Source organism: Xyrauchen texanus, chromosome 14 (assembly GCF_025860055.1).
Source record: "Xyrauchen texanus isolate HMW12.3.18 chromosome 14, RBS_HiC_50CHRs, whole genome shotgun sequence".
Lineage (NCBI taxonomy): Eukaryota > Metazoa > Chordata > Actinopteri > Cypriniformes > Catostomidae > Xyrauchen > Xyrauchen texanus.
In genome coordinates, this window is record NC_068289.1 from 31,030,436 (window position 1) to 31,048,669 (window position 18,234).

At 36.3% G+C, this 18,234-nt stretch overlaps 1 protein-coding gene across 8 annotated transcripts in view; it reads right to left on the reverse strand.

The window, feature by feature from the left end:
* The window catches only part of LOC127654699 (peripheral plasma membrane protein CASK-like), a 237,015-nt gene that overhangs the window by 101,410 nt on the left and 117,371 nt on the right, over positions 1–18,234 (reverse strand). For all 8 annotated transcript variants that reach the window (XM_052141981.1, XM_052141989.1, XM_052141985.1 and 5 more), the window contains one exon: positions 10,597–10,709. In XM_052141981.1, the coding sequence (XP_051997941.1) occupies positions 10,597–10,709 (113 nt within the window). The remainder of the gene's footprint in view (positions 1–10,596; positions 10,710–18,234) is intronic.

Sequence of the window (18,234 nt, forward strand, 5' to 3'; positions counted from 1 at the left end):
ATATTTTTACTATAGTAACAGTAACTGTGGTATTTTATACAAAAATGTTATATTAGATTTTATATGTTTCATATTAAATAATCTATTAGATGTAATATAAATAATTTTTTAGAAAGACTAGCTACATTAATCTAACCACAGTAATGTGGAGCCACCTATGGTCTTACCTATGCTTATGGCATTGCACTGTAAATATAAGGGCAAATACATAAAGTGCTTTAAAGTTTGGACCTCCGAGACTTATGGACAAATTATGAATAAAGTTTTCATCCAGTATAATATACTGTTTGTTCTATTCTAATGATTATGTGTGATATTAGGAAATAAACCGGCCTTCAGATATTCCTAAATATTTCTTAAATCATTAAGAACCTGGTAAAAGGAAAACAATATATTGTTTTATGGAGTAGGAAACAAAATCTACATACACATAAGTGGTCTAAATATGGGAATAGTCAGAATATTATGAGTAGTCCTATAGAAGGTATTAATTATGTTAAGTTTAATTTGATTTCACATTGCACCTCGAGTCAAATTGAAAATGTATCAGATGATTAAATAATGAAAAATAACTTGTATCCAATGTAGTTAAGATACAATATACTAATTAATTGCAATTATTTAATAACCCAAATTCGATTATGTGGATGACTGGGTACGTCAGATTTTTTGACCCAGGAAAAACCCTTATATAAATATTTAAAATGTTATAAAATATATACATATGGTTTGCATGTTTTCATTATGGCTAGGCCGTGGCTGGGATAACTTAACATAATTTTATTAAATGGACAATTAACATGTACTTCGGCCATTCAGAAAAATGTTTGTACAGTAATCATGGTAATGATCATGTTAGTAATAATGTTTTCATTTATCATTAAGCACACACACTTAGGGGGAATGCACAGAGAAATGTGTTCTTGCATTTCATCTGCACTATTTTTTTAACTTTTGTATGTTCACTTGTGTGAGACAAAAGTATTTAGTCACTATCATTGCAACACAATTTTTTTAAATAGTGCATCAAAGTTAGTTTTAAAACAATCAAAAGAAGCAGGGGTGACATAGGCATTTTTCATCTAAAATGCATTATGATTTAATAATGAACTGCATTCTGCACTCTATTCCATTAAGTTGTGCTTCATCTCCTTTTTGAATACAAAAACACATCCTGTTTGTACACGCCTTTAGAATGTTTTGAGAAGGGCTGCACGGTTTGGACAAAAGTGATATTTTAGTCACATTTTGAAAAATATTGCGATTTGAACTGCGATATGATAAACAAAAACTTCACACCAAAACTTGGTAATATTTTGCCCATCTTCATCTGTGAAGACTTAGGCTACTCACACTAGATTACTCTAAAAAAAGTCATCAAAAGCATTTAGCATCTATTCTGTCTCTATTTGTGATTTGTAGGACATGGGAGACCATCCAAAAATCAATATAGCATCTTTTAAATTTTGTAATAATTAATAAAATAAAGAAAATCTATACTTCACAATTTCATGTCAGGTTGCCAAGCTTCAGAATCATCAAGATTGAAGAGGTGGAGTGCTAAGGTCTAGAGATCTATTAATTACTAAAAGTGGTTAGGACCAGATTTTAGGAGGGGATTTTAAGAAAGGAAAAGTGCCCTCAGCCCCTTAAAGAGGGATGAGAAATGGGACTGAGTGGCCCCTCCATTCTCAAGGCCCTTAACCCTTTAGCATGTTCAATCAAACCGGTATGATTAGACTAGGCTGGGCTCAGACGTGTATGATCGAACCAGTGTGATCTGCATTCATGCTGCTGTTAACCAGCAAAATCGGTTGTCATAATGACTGAAGCGGTTGACATAATGAACCAGCTGCTCAAATAGTCTTTTCAAAATCACAATATTTTTATTTTACAAACTTTAAAACAATCAAAATAAATTTATAAAGCCATTTCCATCGGAGCGCACAATTTAGATGCAGTGCAGCGGCCATGTTTTCTTATGTCTCAAAGAATATACAAACTATTCAGACTTTTCCAATTCCTATCGTCACAACCACTTCCGGGGCTGGGAGAGTGGAAGGGCTAGGTTTTTAGAACCTTCTACGCTCCTCCTTTTGTATGCTTTTATGACGATACAAACTCAGAATCCCATCTTGCATTGCAATGAAAATTTACTGGAGTTACTGGAGATCTATAATAATTGCATTGTAAGCCACTTGAATTAGTGTATGCTAAATTATTACTTGGATAAGACTGTTCAGATACACTCATCACAAATTTAAAATTAATTAAATTTAATGAATTAAATTTAATTAAAAGTAATTAAATGCCTGTTTTGTTTAACCTCATTCTGACTCACTGTTTCTTGGAAAATATGAGCTTAATTGTACAAAGCTTTCACAAATCACAAGACTGTAGAAAAGATTACAGTCAGCTGTTCTTGACAGGACACTCTGACAACAGCCCAGAAGAGCCTGAATATGCTACTTATTCAAGTTTCTAATATTGTCTTCACAGGAACAATGTTTTGTAACCAGCAAGCTGGAACAGTGCATCACATCTAATACATTTTCTAGGTTATTAGAGCATTGCTATATAGTTGCAAGGGTGTTCTAAGTGGCTCCTTCAAATCAAGTCTGTGGGCTTTTATTTCTTGCTCAATATCTTATCCTTTGGTGGCAGGTTGGCTGATTAAAGCAGGCTGCTGAACAGGCTAATTGTCTTCTAAGTGTTGTAATAATTACAGAGCAAGTGAGACAGTGTCTATCCCAATGCTGGCATGGTCACATCTGTGACTACAGCAAAGATTTCTCTGTACAATATATTCAAAGGAGCACAGCATTAGATTTTGCAAACCAGGAACAGGCTATTTACTTTCCATCACCATTTTTTATTTGGTAAAAACTGTATAGATATTCTAATGCCAACATTCATTATTTTTTAGTTACATTTTGGGGAAAAAAGAGATGACCACCAACTCAAGAGCAAGTGTGTGAGAAGACAAAATGTCAACACTCAAATGTTTGTATATGGCCAAAATGCAGTGCAGAAAAAGTTACGAATATAAGTCTATAACTTGCTTAATTTGTAAAGATCTCCATACTTATCATCTATACAGGTAGACTGCAATGGTTTCGGAGTAATTGATAAACACGGCAGAACCAAGGTATGCTGTTGCCTCACAATGACTTTTGTTTTTTTACCGACATAGATTTGTCTATGCTCTACTTTATTTCTATGGTTCTAAAATATTGTGAAGTAGAAAGCACCAGAATCCAATAAACAAAAAAAAGTTAAATAATGCAAAATGTCACAATTTTGAATCACAGTGCACAAAACACACGAAAAATAAAAAGGTTAACACTTCGTGACCCTGGTATAAAATTAGAGATCGACTGATATGGGTTTTTTATTGGCCAATTCAGATATCAAAAGAGAAGGGTGGCCAATAGGCCGATAAAATGCCAATATATCACACAATTTAAAATAACAGTATATGACATTTACAGAAATTGGCTAAAAAATGTACTACATATTATTAAGCACTGTATTTACCCAAACCTTCAAACAAAACAAAACTTAAATATAAAAACCTTTCAAAATCTGATTTTGTTTTAGATGTAAACAGCAGTTTCTCCTGAATTCTGTTCAGTCTTCCAATTTTAGTAATTGTTTGCACAAACATTTGTTTTAATACATTAGGAAGGAAGAATTGCATTAGCAAATGCATTTTCTCACAAAAAGAATGAATCAAACTAACTGTACATACACAGTGAACATGACATTTCCTTATAGCGCATATGACACACTTTTACTTTGAAGTTGCTCTCATGCGCTAGTATGGATCCAGTGAGACACCAATCACCTGACCACCTCCAGTTTACTCGGCCCGGATCGACTGCCTGAAGTATCATGGACTGACCAATGTGCAACAGTCAGAGGGACAGTTTTAATCCAGGCTATTATAAAATGCTGAAGAGGAATATATACAAGCGCTCCACAGTAAGAAAACGGATTTGGACAAGTTTCCTGAGGTTTGTGAATTAAATCTGTTTAAACAAGATATATGAGGTTTCATTAATATTTGCCTTTTTGTCATTAGACAAGACCTTTAAAGTTACAGGAAAGAAGAGTGAGAGAGAGAGAATGAAACACCAAATACTTTAAACATGAGTACATACGCACCTGTCATGGTTCAGATATGTGGGTCCGTTTAAATGAGACTGTGTTGCACACCGTGCAATTGTTTAGATCTATTATTGTGGTGACACGATGGCACTAACAAAAAAAACATTAACATGTCTCAGACGGCTCCTTCCTGTGCAACAGCCGATTCTTGGCCAAACGTGATAATTTATCGGGAGATAATTAAAAAATTCGGAATATTGGCCGATATATCAGCCTCTGCGATATATCGGTCGACCACTAATTTATATATTAGTGTACACATTTTAGCATTAACCATAAAGTATTTGGAAGAGCTGTATTTGCATATCTGAATATAATTCAAACAAAACTTGAAATAAAAACAGGTGCAAAAATACACCTGCAAGAAGAAATAACCTTTGGCTAAATATTTTGGAGATAATATTTTCCCCGAAATCTATGGGATAAGAGCTTAAAACCAACCATTTTGATCTCATCCACAGAGAAAAACAGTTCACCCTGGCTAACAGCCTCTGTGTCTGCTGCGTCTGCAGCTTTGTGAACTAATCATTTCATGATTCACTGACTTTATACAAACATTGTGAAGGAGTCATACATGAAAAGCAACAGAGTGTCTTTTAAATTATAATTCTGGATTGCCCAGAGGCTGTTTAGAGGCTTTAACCTCTGTAAATATCCTGATTGAAACTGCTTTGACAAAATATACAAAACACTCTTTTCAAAAATAGTATTAAAAATGGGTAACTAAATGGAGAGGTAACAATAAACTCGAAATAAACTCTATATGCTGTTGAGAGTGCAGAGCTTTGCCGCGGCGATGATTATAATGGTTACGACACTTAACGCTTGGCTGTTTGTGTGTGCAATGGTGGGTTTTTTGGACCTCCCACAGGGCAGACAATAATGGAGCCCATCTCTTACAGTGCCTCTAAGAAGGCACATTCCCTTCAGGTCAGATTACTGCAAGCACTGAGAGCCTTTTTTTTCCCCAGATCAATAAGACCCCAGTAAACTTCAATTGCAGCCTTCTGGATGACCGCTTCCCTTCTCAAAGCACTTGCTGCAGAACACACATGGTGAATTACAGGGGGTTACTGAACAGTAGAATTCCTACTGAGAAAGGCACTCCGTTGTTCACCAGCCACCATCTCACATGCAGTATGGGCCTACTGTACATGAATATTCCAAGTGCTGGAGGCAAATAATGAAGTCAAGTCATTTTTATTGATATATTTGTATTGAAATACACATTGTTTCAAACCAGCTTGACAGTCCTCATTGTGCAGTTTCATTGAAAAACATGATTAAAAATCATGCCTTAAAAATTATTTGTCTTTAAGCCCCCAGAGAGCAAGCCAAATGCAACTGTGGCAAGGAACCCAAAGCTCCATAATATGTTTATTAATGAAGAAGAAATGTTCCCCTCAATACAGCATGAACATAATGCCAATATAAGTGTTCTACACTCACTGGGCACTTTTATTAAGAACACCGGTACACCTAAATATTCATGCGATTATCTAATCAGCCAATTGTATGGCAGCAGTGCAATGCATGAAATCATGCAGGTACGAGACAGAAGGCAAAGGTAACTCAGGTAACCATTCTGTGCAATTGAAGTGAGCAGAATAGCATCTCAGAATGCTCAACACGTCGAACCTTGAGGCGGATGGACTACAACAGCAGAAGACCATGTCTGGCACTTTATTAAGACCATAGTATTCCTAATAAAGTGCTCAGTGAGTGTATGTATAATACAAGTCTTAAATTAATTGAGTAAACAGAGTAGATTTTGGTGGTCAGTGTTTTTACACTAAAGGAAATAGACACATCAAAACATCATTCAGCCTTATAGCAGACGGAATAAGAATGAGCAAGTCCAACAATCCCAGGCACTAGGCAAATATGTAAACACAGCAAACATGATGCACTAGGAGAAATTGATATAATTCATGGCAAAAAAAAAAAGGCAAATGTAACCAAAGGAAAAAGGACCTTTAACAGAATGCGTATCGAGTGTGAATTATGTATCATAATATATCTGCATTAAATGGATGTTGAAGGAACCTTTAGTTACTGTATGAGCTTGACTGGTCCATCAAGGCCTCCTTCGACTTTAGGTTTAAAACAATGCCAGTCAGTGAGCTCAATGTCTTCAATGTTGGAGCCACAAAAAAGAAAATGCTCTGAAACAGAGCAACTTACAATACTCTGGCTTTTGAACCCTTGAACATTTGGGTATTGATTACATTAATATCTATCTTCAGGAAATTTAAAAAGAACTGAACAGAATGGTCCGTCGCTCATCATGGGACACGGTGTGAGTATGGCAGCCTCAGCCTCCCACATCTCGCTCGTTTGATTTACTCCGGTTCATATAAGGCTGGGCATAGAAATGCATCTCTTCAAATTCAAACTGTTAAGACATGTTTTGTAAATTCCTTTCTCCGGTGTATATGTGTTGTGAATTTTCATTTCTGGGTGAACTATTCTTTTTAATTTTTACCTATGCGATGTTCACTTTCCGAACCACCACCAAAATACAACTGGCATTGTGTTGACTCACACAGAGTCCAAATAAGATGCTGAAAGGTTGTACTATTACCCATACATTAATATACATGTTAATTTGTCAACATCTGTGAATTATTCTGTTAATCAAACAACTGCAATTAACACAAACAGTTCTGTGAATAATTGAGTGTTGCAGTTGATGTCTATTTTAAGGATTACGACCATTTATGGATGGATGAATTTGTCTTTATTTGTGGTCTCTCTTTGTTTCAGTCACTGCTGCCACATAGTTTTAATAAATTAATTATTAATTAAATAAATGTAATAAACACTGCTGCCACATAATAAATTAACATGCTGCATCTGGAGATCCTAAGGAATTTTTATGGCCATCTAAGCTTTGATAGAGCCCTTTGAGTTCTGTGATGAAAAATACGCACGAAATAGTGGAATCCAGTCATAAAAACTAAATGAACTATTAACCACTGCATATAATAGAATTTGACATATTTGGGATCAAATTAATGTATTAATGCTTAATTAATCAAAGTAAAATTGTTATGTGTCCTAGTGTGACCACAAAAGTCTGAGACTCAATTATATAAATATACAGTCTGAATGTGCTGTGCGTTTCAAAAGGAATGTGTGAAGCAGGCTGCTCATACACTGATAACACCCTCATCGTTAGCATAACGTGCATTTTGTGTTTATAATAAATTACAGACAGCAGAGTGCAAATTAAGCTTGAAGCATGCAAGCACATGCACACTATATATTTATAATTAAATATTTTTTTGTGCAATTTAATAAGCACATTTAAGCCATAATGCGAACTGCATAACCAAAGATGTGAAGCTGTCTTCAAAAACATACAAACTCAAATTACTTAATTAGGCTTTCAACAGAAATAAAAGCTGAAATTAACTAGAATAAAGAAATTGCGACAAAAAACTACTACTGTATAGTAAAATGTAACATTAAATGTAGTAATAAATAATACAAATAATCAAATAATAATTATATTAAAACAAGATCTCACAAGCAAGAATTCTGTTCTGAATAAATGTTTTCATCAATGCTTTTATTTGTACTGTGTTGACAATCACACACCCACACCCACACACACACACACACACACACACACACACACACAAATAAATAAATAAATAACTCCAGTATTGTGTTTTGGATTGTGCTGTGAGGATCTGTATAAAAACACTTCATTTGATCAAAATAATGTAATGGTATGTTGAAAAATATTTATTTAGTTTTTTTATTTGATTAAAATTATAGGATTCGGAAAGACTAAAACAGGAAACAGAATTTGGGAAAAAATAAAGAGGGCCGTACTCAAACCTTAGGATGGAAGTCTTTCCAAGAGTTTTGGAAAAGGATTTTGATGTATTGGTCCTGTGGACCAATGAGAGGCCCCTTCTAACGTGGAGGTTGATCCAGGGCCTGCCTTCCTGTTCCATAAGAGGTGTCTGGCAGGTGTCTGAGCAGCAGGTTATCTGATGGCTGCTTGGCATTTGTTTGTGATGGTCCACCACGTTCCAATCCAAATGTTGCACATTTTCTTCACTGTGACAGTTAGAGAGGGGCCCTGCCATAAAATGGGGCTCTGGAATGCCATCTTGTCTAATGTTCACTACATGTATGACTACAACTAAAATAGAATATTAAGAAATATATCAGATGTTAAAAAACAACAATAATTATTTATTAAGGGAAGTGTTATTTTTACACGGTGCTCAGTAGCAAGCTGAATGCTTCTACTGATCTCACAAATAATGGGTGGAAGGGGTTTGTAATGATGATAAAATCTGAGGTCTTTAATGGAATGACAAGGATCCAAAGTTGGACTGGAATGTATTGGGGAAATACTGTTCACACTGAAGGTGTTTTTTCTATGTAAACATGCGCTAGATGGTTGTCTTTGACCGTTGTGCTGCATCTCAAGCAAGAGTGCTGTGTTTTTAATAGAAATGTCAGGTTAGAAAGAAAGTCAACTTTTAAAAATGTCTCTCACGACACCTTTGTTCTGTCCAATTCGTAAATTGGCTGCATATAGCTTTTTTTTTTTTTTAAGGACAATAATGGGTTCAGTCTGAATGGCCCCTGAACACTGTATTCTAACCAGGCATGACACAATAAAGCATCCAGCAGTAAAAGCTCTCTTCCAGGTAAATCAGAACTTTTGTCCTAACAAGCATTGACAGCTGCGAGTGTTGAGCTTGGTAGCTCTGTCCACAGTAACATTTAATTGGACCAAAATCCCACAAATACCTAGCTGTATCTTATTGAATCTGTTCTAATTGGCAGTTTTTGTGCTTTGTCATGCAGCACTTTGCTTTCAGTGTGGTCAGACAAAATTTAAGTTTTTACTGAAAAACTCACATTTTGTGCATGGTTAGGACAATGTGTTAGAGGTCTTGGCAATTTTTTTTTACATTGGAATAGAACAGTACTGAGTACTGCATTTCAGTTGCACAGAAAAAACTAAAAGTGATTGCTGTTACTGTACTTTTGGAATGTGTGTGTATATGTGTGTGTGTGTGTGTTTGGGCAGGTTAATGTCGTTTATGAGGACATTTCTAGTGTCCCCATAACTTAAATCGCTTTAAAAAACATACTAAACAATGTTTTATTGAAAATGTAAAAATGCAGAAAGTTTTTTTATGAGGATTAGGTTTAGGGGTAGGGGATAGAATCTATAGTTTGTAGAGTATAAAAAACATTATGTCTACGGAGAGGTCTCATTATGATAGCTGCACCAATACAAACTGTGTGTGTGTGTGTGTGTGTGTGTGTGTGTGTGTGTGTGTGTGTGTGTATGTATGTTTAAATTTATGTGGTTTATTATGCTCTCTGTTCCATATATGCCCCAAAAGGATATGATGAACTTCAAAGTTATTGCAATACAAGCTTCAGTCCTACAGCTGTTTAACTGGGTGATAGTATTTGTCACAGTGTTCGAGGCATGGGAGTATGTGTGTGTGTGTGTGTGTGTGTGTGTGTGTGTGTGTGTGTGTATGTGTGTGTGTACAAATAAACTAGCGGGGGGCAAAGCTCATCGAGTTGCTTTTTCACTCAGAGAGGAATTGAAGTTTGAAAGCTAAAACAGTGACAAAAGTCAGAGTTAGCATTTTAATATTGCAGAGTCCCATGTGTTTTAACATATTCTGAAACACTAAACAGATGGAAGGTAGGCAGAGTGTTTGTAGACACTGTGTGAGCACCAGGGAAACTCAGAAGAGGATAAGACAGAGGTTTAACAGTGGACTAAAACATCTGTGCTTTCACTTTCCGCTTGGAGAATTCTTGCTGAAACTTTACAGCTGTTTCCATTCTTACACACCTCATGACTATGAGAATTCTCTCTCTCTCCCTCTCTCTCTCTTTATCACTTTATTAACTATAATTTAACTTGTTCAAAGACCACTGAATCCTCTCATTGATTCCAATGTTGTGTGCACTACTGCTTAGGGCTGCGTTTCCCAAAAGCATCCTAAGCCTAAGTAGATTGTAGAAACCATTAGCGCCACTGGTCTCTATGATCAACTTAAGCTTGTGATGCTTTTAGGAAAAACAGCCCAGTAGAGGTAGTCTTAATTGATTGTATTTGATTCTTAGGCTACTAGCAACAGGCAGTCACAACAAAATGACCTCCATTTAACATGTCAGTAACTCTTTTATCAGCATTTCAAGGCACAATCCAAACACAAAGTCTATTCCAAAAGAAAGGCATAGTAATTACCTGTCCAAAAGTCATGAAAAAGGTTTTGTGGTTAAAAGTGTTGTATTTATTTTCAGCTCCAAGTAAATAATTAAACGCTTATTTATGTGAAAACACTGGGCTCCAAAAAGGCCACAGCTGAAGAAATCTGCACATAATTACCACATAATGAGGATAATAGTGATGGATTGTCTTACCCTCTGTGCTGAGGCCAGGACTGGAGGTGAATTTGGCCACATCCACAATCTTCACAGCAAATTGCTGGCCCGTCTCCCTGTTGATGCATCTTCGTACCACGCTAAATGGCCCCCTGGGAAGTAAACAAACACGCAAATCAGAATAGCCCTGCAGGTGAAGCCATGGTGATTTAGTGGTTGATCGATTAAAGTTTTTTCAACGGTTGATACTGACAGTGATGTCTAGACATTATGGTGGCATCTAATAAAAAAATATTAATAAAAAATTTGAAAACATAAAGTGCATTATCCATTGTCAAGGCTGAAACAAGGGGGAACTTCCACTTCTGTTAATCGGCCACGCAGGCACAACTATTATCCATGTTGCCTGTGTTTTCACTGCACAGCTATTGTCCATGTTGCCTGTATTTTCACTGTCATCAAAATAATTGAGCTTTTGCTGCTGTTATAACCAAATGCTCAGTGTTAAATGTGATCTTTAAAATGGTGAGATTACACCACCACAAACCACTCCAACACAATAGTTTCAACTCTTCTCAGAATAAATCTCCCCATTTTCTCACCAGTAAAATGAAAAATTGCTACAGTAGTCCAGGCTAGTCCTAAATAGTTGGATAAATGTGTGGTTCTTGAAGGCGCATTCACAATGACATCTATTTGCAATGACAAGATAACCAAAAGTAGTTTTTTAATTAAACTTTATTAATTTCAAGTGACAAATAATTTTGAGCCACAACAACCACTGGTGATGCAACAAAGTTGAGTAGTGTTCAACTTTATGCAAACGAGCAGTGATACAATGTGGCAACCACCAACAGGAGTACAGACAGCATAGCTTACGTGAACCACCTCCTGATGCAGCTGGATACTGTAGTCGAATAGGAACACCAACTAGAAACCAACTGTGCAGTGTCTTGGCGACATCCGGCACTTTAATAACTATCAGTGTGAATCCACTTATGGTGCTGTCACACTAGACTTTGCGCTCCATTCACTTTCATTCATACGCAAACGTGGGAGATTGGAAATGCAAGCTCAAGAGACTTAAAAAGTTTAAGTTGGTGAAATCTTAACCTGCGATTAACCTTTTGGTTGAATTTAAAGAATGCAAACTTTAAAGCTGCATGATTAGTAATGTTGTGGGGTCCAAAGTAATTTTGAATGTTCAAAGCCTAGTGTCACCGTTTCATTAAAATAAGAAATCAAAGGTTAATTTTATTAGATGATCAGTAGAACCTAGAGTATGGGCAAAGCATAAGGATGTGACTTACAACCATACTGACAGTTATTATGAAACAAATTTAGGGGGGGAGGGTTAAATACCAAGGGTTTAGCGTGAGAAGCCTTCCCTCTTTCTAGGAATGAAGGCAGCTATGTGAGAGTTGCAAACCCTCTGTGCTGGCAGTGTTTGAGAATTGGCGGGGAATATAGGGGCGAGGGGGTCTGGCTTTTTGTGAAGAGCTCTGACCAGATTTCCAAAGTCTTTAACCATCATAAGGATGAGTTTGAGCATTTTAACAGGCTTGAAGAGAGATGGCAGCAAATTTATTTTGTGTCTGTCCTATATGGTTGATTAATTAGCCTACCCCTTATCTGTAATGTTTTCAGAGATGATGAGAATGTTTCATGCAATGGGAGCTGTTTGATGAATGGGAGCTATTAAGCTTGCAGCTTGTGTGTGTCTTTACTCACAATGGAGCTTCCCGAAAACTTTTTGCAGGATTCACGAACGCATCTTATTCCCCATATTTTTTTACATTTACATTTATTAATTTGGCAGACGCTTTTATAAAAGCGACTTACAAAAGAAGAACACATAAGCGAATCATCTTAAGGAGACAGTGGTACGAGTTTCACTAGCATCAGAATAGTAGTATTCAAAACAGATTAAAGTGCAAAAACAATTTTTTTTTAAGTGACTGGTTAAGTGCTCATGGAAAAGATGTGTTTTTAGCTGTTTTTTTGAAGACAGAAAGTGAGTCAGCTTCTCGGATGGAGCTGGGATGGTCATTACACCAACGTCGTACGATGAAGCTGAAAGTCAGGGAAAGTGTTTTGGTGCCTCTTTGTGTTGATACAACAAGGCGACATTCCTTAGCTGACTGCAGGCTTCTAGTGGGCATGTAGCTCTGCAAAAATGATTTTAGGTATGCTGGAGCAGACCCAGGGACTGTTCTGTATGCCAGCATTAGAGCGTTGAATTTGATACGTGCATCAACTGGCAGCCAGTGAAGAGAGACAATTAGTGGTGTAACATGCACTCTCTTTGGTTCATTAAAGACCAGACGTACTGCTGCATTCTGGATCATTTGCAGGGTCTAATTGCACATGCAGGGAGCCCTGCAATGAGAGCGTTACAGTAGTCCAGTCTAGTTATGACAAGTGACTGAACAAGAAGTTTTGTGGCATGTTCAGAGAGGAAGGGTCTTATCCTCCTGATTTTGTAGAGTGTATCTAGGCAGAGATTCGAGCGGTCACTGTGGTGTCGTTGGGCTGGAAAGACAAGTAGAGCTGCGTGTCATCGGCGTAGCAGTGGTAAGAGAATCTATGTGCCTGAATGATGGGTCCCAGTGATTTTGTGTATATAAAGAAGAGAAGTGGCCAAAGCACTGAACCCTGAGGTGCCCCAGTAAGTAGCTGATGTGGTTTGGACACCTCACCTCTCCAGGCTACCTTGAAGATCCTACCTGAGAGATAGGAATTAAACCAATCAAGCACGGTTCCTGTGATCCCCAGCGAAGAGAGGGTGGATAGTAAGATCTGAGATTGATCTGAAAGTGAGGAACTTGCAGTCATCTTTGCTGTCATTTTATGAACTAATCCAAGAGGTCAATAAAAATGGTTTGACATTAGTGTACAAATGTTCAGTTTATGCCAACAGATCACAGTAGTATGTCCACCTTCTCTGGTTCAGTTGAGCGTATTGCACTTCAATGTATAGAAGTTAGTTGGATTTGCATTTTGCATTTACAGAATGTTTTTGTGTATGTGTTAATAAATAATGTGTGCTTTTAAGTGTTGTTTGGACCCCAGGAAGACTAGCGGTGCTCTTGAGCATAGCTAATGGGGATCCAAAAAAATAAACAACAAAACATTGGAGAAACTTTGAGTAAATCCAAAACTGTAGAGCAGGGGTGCCCAATACATCGATCGCAATCTACCAGTCGATCTTAATCGCAATGCTGGTAGATCACAAAAAAAAAAATTGGCTTTCGTTAAATTTGAATAAAAATATATAATGTCTTTCCTTCTTTTAGTTTCTGTCTGACTTGCAATTGACGAGTACATTTTGACCAGGTGAGATTTTTGTTTATTCAGTTGCCATGACAACTAGGTTTGCGCCTTCCAAGGGCTTCTGAGAACAGAGCGCGAAAAAGCTAGAAGTGTTTGAGACTAACTACCAGCAGCTACTGCCCGGATTATGCAAAACTGTCTGATTCCATTCAGTGCAAGTCATCAGAATAAGGTAAATGCCCTGGCTATTGTAATCTATTGTGCTGTAGGTGTTTTGGGTTTAGTGTTAAAACTGAATGATATCAACATTGAACATTATTATATATTTTTTAATTAATTAGAAGATGAATTCCATGTAGGGATACAAGCAGAATTCCCAACAAGCATTTTTTTTATTTTTTATGATTTTAAGATCTACCCATTTTTTTAATTGGTAGATCTTATCGAGTTGGTCATTTCAATATAGATCATCACGCATAAAAGTGTGGGCACCCCGGCTGTAGAGTGATATAGCCTACTTCCCTTGCAACAGGAACAATCTTCAAAGAAATTGATAGAATGCCTGAAGAAAGAATGCTCTTTGACCTAAAGATATTACAGATTTAAAAGCTATACCACAGCTTTTTCTCACATGCCCACAATATGTTAATTCATGGTTTTACCACTGGCCATATGTCAACTGAATGCGATTTAACAAAGCCTATACTAAATGATGAAATCTAAATAATAGAGCTTATATAAAATTATAATAAAAATGTCACGTTAGATGGCATTATTTTTGTATTTATCTTCTCTTTTTTTGAGAAAATCAAACGCAAACCCATGTCAAGAACTTCTGCTGGAAATAAGCAAAGTTGAGAAAAAAAATATTCTGCAGCAAAGAAACATTTCTAAATAAAAAAATCTTTTTTCTTATTATTGTTATTTTTTCAGGTTAATTTCACACATTTCATTATTAGTATTTTTTTTCATTACTTATTTCATTTCACTTCTATCAAAATGTAGTCATGGCAGTTTGTTTCAAAGAACACAACACGTTTGGATGTCTTAAGTGTGATTTACTCATGGTCAGGAGCAGGTGTCAATTTTGTTTCTTACTGACTAAAGTTATGAAAATCCAAAAACTTTCATGAATCCGAAAATTTACGTCAGACAGGTTTTACAAATGATTTCAACAACAATTCGTTCTGCTCGTTTTTCATGAATGAGGCCCACTTTTCCTTAATTCACAAGTATATACTCATGTTTTCGACAGAGAATTGGCTTGGTGGTTACATGCTTCAGATTCATAGAGCAGAGACTCTCATGCAGCAGATGCAAATTTGTTTCTAGATAGTGTTACGATTCCACCCCCTATCAAGTTTGTCCCGTCTACAAAACCCCCCAAAATTAATTATAAGTTATATCATACAATACAATTGTATTGCTACCCCTGGGTCTACTTATAATATTTATATAAATGCCAATAACACTAAGAATTTAGTTTTCTTGACTGGCCAAGTTGTTGGAAGCCGAAGTGCAGTTTTTCACTAAATGCTGTTTTTGGACTGACAAGTTTTAAGTTCTGAAACAGTATATAGTAAATTGAACTCTTTCATTTTAAAAGATCCAGGAAATTGGACTTCTTGATCTACCCCTTTCAAAAAAAAAATTTTTTATTAAATCACTGTAACATTTCACTGGCCAAAAAATTGCAGATTATTTCCCTTGATACTGGAATTAAAAATTTTTTATGTAGGCTACACATCCAAAATAAGCTTGGTCTGAGTTATTTTAAAGCTGTTTTATCAGTAAATTAAGGCAGTGCCTAAACAGTCCACTTCACATTGGCCCCGTTAAGCAGCATGTAAAACAATGCAGTTGCTCAAATTATTAAGAACTTATTCATAAAATTGAGCTTGGACATGTCTGCGATTGGTAACAATGCTCAACAGCTGCAAAAACACAGGTTAAATAGAAAATTTTTATGCAACATGGACCGCATTAATTTACACTTTCCTCGTTAACGTAATTGTGGCAACTGTAATTGTAATCCTGATTATTTAGTCAATGAATTGTGCAGCCGTGTATCATAGTAGCGTGTCGAAGAAGTCCGCTAAATAGCTTCTCAACAGCGAGACGCACAGCAGGCACAATGGCATGGTCAACTTTACAGCCATGGGCATTTCTTAGATTCTTTACTGATTTTGGTGCAGATCAGATGTGCGTTATCCGTTGTGCTTATGGTGATGTCTGGAAGACAGAAGATGATGCAATTTGCTCCTGGATTGCTCTAACTATACAAACACTGCTTTGCTTCACTTAGAACCCTCAATTTATAAGGATATTATTCTATAATGATAATTGAGAGATTTATGCAGTAGATAAAGTGTCATTTGAAAACCGGAATAGTACAATATAAGTCAGACTATGTCTCTGACTGTTGCTTCAGTCTGAATGAAATCAAACTTTTAAAAAGCATGTATAAGTAATCTGTAATAATTTCCCACCCTTTTCTCGGATGCAATTATTACAAATGGGACAGCTTACTCTGACCAAAATACAAATAGATAGACTAAGGGAGAGAAAGGGATATACATGTGAGTGTTGTTATAATGTCTCTCTTTACAGTTCCAGGTCAGGGCTCCACAGGGAACTTCATTGCATTGCAGTTAAAGGCTGGCTGCTGTATTCCTGTCATCCGAGTTCACTGGCTGAACTATTAATAAACTGTAGGTGTAGTAAATGTGTGGAGGACATAGACGAGGGAGGAGTGTGCTTGGGGAGGAGCAGTACTAGAGAACTCCACCCTGCCAAGCTGGAACACACACAACCAACTGGACAGATCATGACTGCAGCACTCTCTCGTCTTCTCTTTCTCACTCACACATACGCAATTCAAATGTGAAAAGTAAACAGGCTGTGTTGAGGAGCTTTGGTGTCACTACAAGTAAAAAAAAAAAAAGTTAACAAAGATTAACCCTCTGGGGTCTGAGAGTGTTTTGGGCCCTGGAGAAGTTTTGACATGCCTTCACATTTGTGCTTTTTTCAGTTGCTTAAAAACATATTAATGGCTAAAGTCTGATAACACTGTATTCAGCAGAAACTGGGCTACAATAATATGTGAGCAACATGTATGTACAGGTTTGTATTTTTGAGAAAATAACATTTATGCGTGGTTTTTGAAAAAACTAAATCTTTAAGTCATTGAAATAAGGCCATATAACACATACTAAACATTTGTCCACAAGCCTTTTGATAACTGGATCTTGTAGCCTAGAGTTTTTGCTACAACATGATGTGAAAACCATCCTGATCACTCACACTTAAAGACTTAACTTAATTTTAGACCTACACTACCGTTTAAAGAAGTCACTTCTGCTCACCAATGCTGCATTTATTTGATTCAAAATACAGTAAAAACAGTGATATTTTGAACAATTTTTACAATTTAAAAGAACAGTTTTCTATTTGAATATATTGTAAAATGCAATTTGTGATCAAAGCTGAATTTTCAGCATCATTACTGCAGTCTTCAGTGTCACATGATCCTTCAGAAATCATTATAAAATAAGATGGTGATTTTCTAATATGGGCATATTTAAAGTGCATTTTATTCATTTAACCTGAACAGATATTTGCAAGCACAAGCTTTGTTGATGATAATGAGGCAGCATAAACACTAGTTAAAATATAATCTAAACATTCACATTATTTTTATATCATATTACATATCATATTTATATCATACAGCATACAATTTAAATCCCTGCTTTAGCTGAAACAACATTTAAATGTAACTAAATCTTGCATATTAGGACATATTTCAAATGTCAATACTCTGAATCCTGGCTGGCAAGTCTGAAAACAGTCCCACTAGAAAAATATGTGCATGTTTATATAAAATAGCATGTCAACTAATGAAAACTAAATTGCTTACTCGTCCGAAATTGTATCCTCGGCTGGATCAAGTCTCTCTTCAAAATACAAACGTTCATCGGAGTCCTGCTCTTCTTCTGAGGAAAATGTTAACTCTTCCTTAATATCCAGGAGTTTCCTCGCCTGTGTATCGTTAAAAACGCGCAGTAAAGTGAATGAATTGTTTACATCAAACCTCACTGTTGGGGCGTTTACCATTTGCATTGATGGCCTCAGCACATTAGCGTATGAATGGCGCACTCTGCTGGTGGGTGTGATCACATTATCTATAATTAGATGAACCTGTAAAAAATAATGTTTGTGTGATAAGTATTCGTGGAGTTTCAGTTCATTTTAGTGACATGTTTCAGAAATATGCTTGTGGAGACAGAGACGTCTGATAGCTCACCCTATTTATTTTCTTTATTTTACAAAAGCACAAGGTTTTGTTGTTATTGTGAGTGTACACAAATAAAAGTAGACACTTTATAGTCTCTAATGATGTCG